Genomic DNA, 4,016 nt, shown 5'->3' with positions numbered 1-4,016 from the left:
TGACTAGAAAAATCATTCTCTGCTTTAATTTCTAACTTGCTGAGTATTTAGAGGCTGGAAAAACAAACATGAATGGGAGAAGACTTTTACTTTGTGAAGTACAGATATTCACAACTTTAGCTGAAGTGGCATGAGATTTTGGGTAGTATGGTGATAAGTGGCAGACTGATAATGTCATCTAATTTCAGTTTTGGAAAATTAACAAGTTACGTAGTCATCCTAGTGAGGAAAACACAGGTGACTTACGTTAAACTGCTCTTCAGATCTGTTTATACATTTGTTATTGAAGTACTGACATCATAATCTCTTCAATGGATGTTTGGAGAAAGGTTAAATTCCAGGCAGCATCGTTAGTTGCCTAAACAGTGGAGGAAACATGTCAGTAAAAGGAAATGTGATCTGTTGGGGATGGGCTGGGGGGAGAGGGAAGAAAACCAAACACTAAACCTATATACATTCTTTCTCTCTCTCTCCATTTCTGTTTCTTCCCAGAGTGTTACACAGCAAATGGGGCTGACTATCGTGGCACTCAGAACCAGACCTCCCAGTATGCAGGGAAACCTTGTCTCTTTTGGAATGAGACCTTTGAGCATCCTTATAACACTTTGAAATATCCCAATGGGGAGGGAGGGCTTGGAGAGCATAACTACTGCAGGTAAGAAACCTCACCTTGCTACTGACATTGCCTGTACACCCAGTATGACTTTAAACAGCTGACACAAAATTAGAAAACTTCCTGTCAGACAGTGAAGAATGTCAGAACCATGGATATCCCAGAGGTTTTGTTTTATCCTGTGATCAGTACCCTGGATCTAGTATAATTTTTTCAATCCAGCTCACACACTTCTTCAGCACAGTTCCTATCATATGCCCAATAATTTGGCATGCTGGAGAAAGAGTACAGATTACTGAATGCAAAGGTAGGGATAATAAAAAAACCTGATTTAATCAGAAGTACAGAAGCTCAGTCTGGAGGAGTCTCTGGAATGTTATGGTTTTTATCCTCACACACAAGCCTAATTCTGTTAGTCACTCTGTTTCCAAGTTTTGTGCTAGTGAAAGTTCTGTAGTCATTAAATTTCTCAGTGTGCATAAGCTGTTCAGTGACTCAGAGTTGTTATTTGAATGCAGCTCAGTGGTCAGGGGTTACACCACCAGCTTAAACTATGGCAGATCCGTTTTTGTTTCCTTGCCTTCTAGAGAAATCCTTCATAAATATGAGTAGAACTTAGAACAAAACTTAAGTAAGAGCTGACTTAGCAGGTCAGAGGCTTTCCAGGGTAGAGCCTGTACACTTGCCATGTTCATGTTGAAATCACTTCACTGTAAGTAATATAAAGTAGGGCAAATGGAGGAAAATGAACAGGCAGAACTGCTGTGTCACAAACACAGGGTCCTGCTTCTTGATCCAAGTTTTCCATATTTAATCAGAAACAGACAGTCAAGAAAACAGGGCAGAGCCAGACAGTTCCTGGAGAGTAAGAAGGCACAGAAAAGAGTTCTTGTGATGTGCAGCAGCCAGAAGAGCACACTGATGAAAGGAGTCAGTGGCATTTCCAGAGTATTGAGTGACTCAGGGGGCTGTTTCTCATTGGAGAACATTGGAGAAGGACAGGGAAGAAAAACACTTGGGACCTTTTCCAGTGGCTGCAGCAGCACTTCAAAATGACACCAGTGGACTCTGCTTTCAGCCATAGAAGAGACAGCATGATTGCCAAGTTCAGAATTGACTCTTTTTTTGTATCAGTTCAGCATCTAACAGGAGCAAAATGCACTGCCTACAAGAGAGACTCTGTAGAAGTTGGGCAATCTCTTTAGCAAATGGTCTGGAAACCAAATAGACACATCAAACTGCTAGTTGACACATGAGCACTGGAAGGACCATCTTTCCATCAAAAGTACTTGACACCAACTCCACAGGCTCCCTCAGCCCATCAGCACCACTGAGTTACCTGATACAAACAGCAGAATCAAGCACATAATTTGATTGTTGCTGTGTGACAACATCCTGGACAGACTGTATCCTCAAGATGTTACTTTTGGTGGTATCTCTGGCTAATGCTTAGGTTAGTACAGAGCAAAACATACACAGGCTGTGCAAAACATGCACACCAAGCAATGCTTATCCAGATACCTGAGAAATTCTTCCTAGAATCTTGCTTTTCTTAGCAAATGAGAATTTGGTAAGTGTTAGAAGAAGCAAGAAGCCTATAATCTGATCTGTAAATCTGAGACATTTAATTAGCAAGTGCAGCTTTTTGACTTCAATCTTCGAGGTGTTGGATTATCTTCTCTGAGATGGAGTTTGACTGGAGGGTTAACCATTTGCCTCCTTATGCTCTATCACCTGGCCCAGGTGTGTGGAAGGACAGTCCTAACTAACAGATGCCTTTTAACTTCACATTCTCTTGAAAGAAACTTGGAAAGTCACTGTTTTAAGAGTGCCAGAGCATATCTATAGCACACAGATTTTGTCAGGGCTGTGATACAGCTGGTTTAGCTCTTTCTCTGACATTCATCTGCTTGGTGACAATGGGCAAGTTGATCTTCCCTTCTCTGAGGCACCACATATCTCATAAGGCTTTTTTAAGGCATAGTAAGTTTGATTTTAGGGACAACATCTGCCTAACCTAATTTTACACTTGAAGCATGAAGCATGTTATCTCTCCGTGGGTGGTTCTTCCTTGGAATACTTTGCTTACTGCAGGACACCCTGTTAAGATGGAAATGCCTCACAATGTTCCACTAAACCTCATTTCAGCCATGGCAAAATGGTGAAAACTGAAATTTTTTGAGATTTTGGAAGACAGATGGTTGTTTTCTAGCTACATGTACTTTGAGGTTCAAGACAAAGATTTCCAAAGACATTCATCATGTTTGTGGGCATTTATCTGCAGAGTGCCATTGACATGAGTCAATTCCAGACAGAAAAATTCCTGTAACTTTGAAAACAAGGGAAAAATGTGTTAATTTGAGCACAACTTCCCTTGGATCTGCAGAGTGCCATTGACATGAGTCAATTCCAGACAGAAAAATTCCTGTAACTTTGAAAACAAGGGAAAAATGTGTTAATTTGGGCACAACTTTCCTTGATTTTAGTCCTCTACTTTCTTCAGCTGCTGAAGGCTCTGCCATTACACCTCAATTCCTACCACATTGGTCTTAGGCTTTCCCTGTCCTCTACTTACACAAATCTGTTTGAAAGCCTAACAAGCAACATTTTGGTCATCTAAAGTGAACTCAGCTCACCAGTTGTCTTCAGCAAACTGTTGTTTGACCAAAAAACATCCTCAAGATTTTTAAAATTGTGTCTCCCACGAAGAGTTGTTACTACAGACAACACTCAGCTGAAGTAACACTTCAGTCAGGGATGTCGTTGGTGGAACTCGTACCAAAGGACATGGTAAACAGATTATAACTGCTCCTGGTTAAAAGAAAAGGTCATATTTCCACCTGTCCAAAATAACAATTTTTTCTCTTCAGTACATATTTTCAATGGGAATAGCTTTACAAGGTGTACATAGGAAAAACTCTAAGTAATCTCAGGACTAATTAGGTATTTGATGCTACACAACAGATGATAACAAAATAATACTGATAGACATACAAGGAATTATCCATTGATATAAAGAGGTCACTGGAACAGATTTACTCAGTTTTACTTCAGAAAATAACTCAGTCTTTCCCAGAAGATTTTATCAGCCAAATGTTTTTGTCATCACGGAAAGTTGGAGTCTGCATGATTCTGTACCAAGGCAAAGAGTCAAGTCTAAGAATCCATGGAACCTGTGTACAGGATGTGGGACTGAAAATCTTCTGTCAGAACTTGCCAGAAATAGCTCTGCATCTTTTAAACTTAGAGTAAAAAGAAGCTGCTTTTTAGACATTAGGATGAGAAGCTCCCCATGAGCTGCAGTGTGAGCTCAGCCCAGAAAGCCAATGGAATCCTGGGCTGCATCCACAGGAGTGTGGGCAGCAGGGCAAAAGAGGTGATTCTTCCCCTCTGCTCTGCTCTG

General features: G+C 40.7%; 1 protein-coding gene across 1 annotated transcript in view; it reads left to right on the top strand.

Moving 5' to 3' along the window:
* Positions 1 to 492: 492 nt before the first annotated feature.
* KREMEN1 (kringle containing transmembrane protein 1) overlaps positions 493 to 4,016 on the top strand; it is a gene marked incomplete at its 5' end in the record, with an annotated part of 15,727 nt that continues 12,203 nt past the window's right edge. Inside the window, one exon of the mRNA XM_009080625.1 lies at positions 493 to 655. Coding sequence (XP_009078873.1) covers positions 493 to 655 — 163 coding nt within the window. The remainder of the gene's footprint in view (positions 656 to 4,016) is intronic.

This window comes from Acanthisitta chloris, unplaced genomic scaffold, assembly GCF_000695815.1.
Source record: "Acanthisitta chloris isolate BGI_N310 unplaced genomic scaffold, ASM69581v1 scaffold6198, whole genome shotgun sequence".
In the NCBI taxonomy this organism is placed as follows: Eukaryota; Metazoa; Chordata; class Aves; order Passeriformes; family Acanthisittidae; genus Acanthisitta; species Acanthisitta chloris.
Note: the sequence above shows the minus strand (reverse complement) of the source record. Positions and strands in the feature narration are given on the sequence as shown.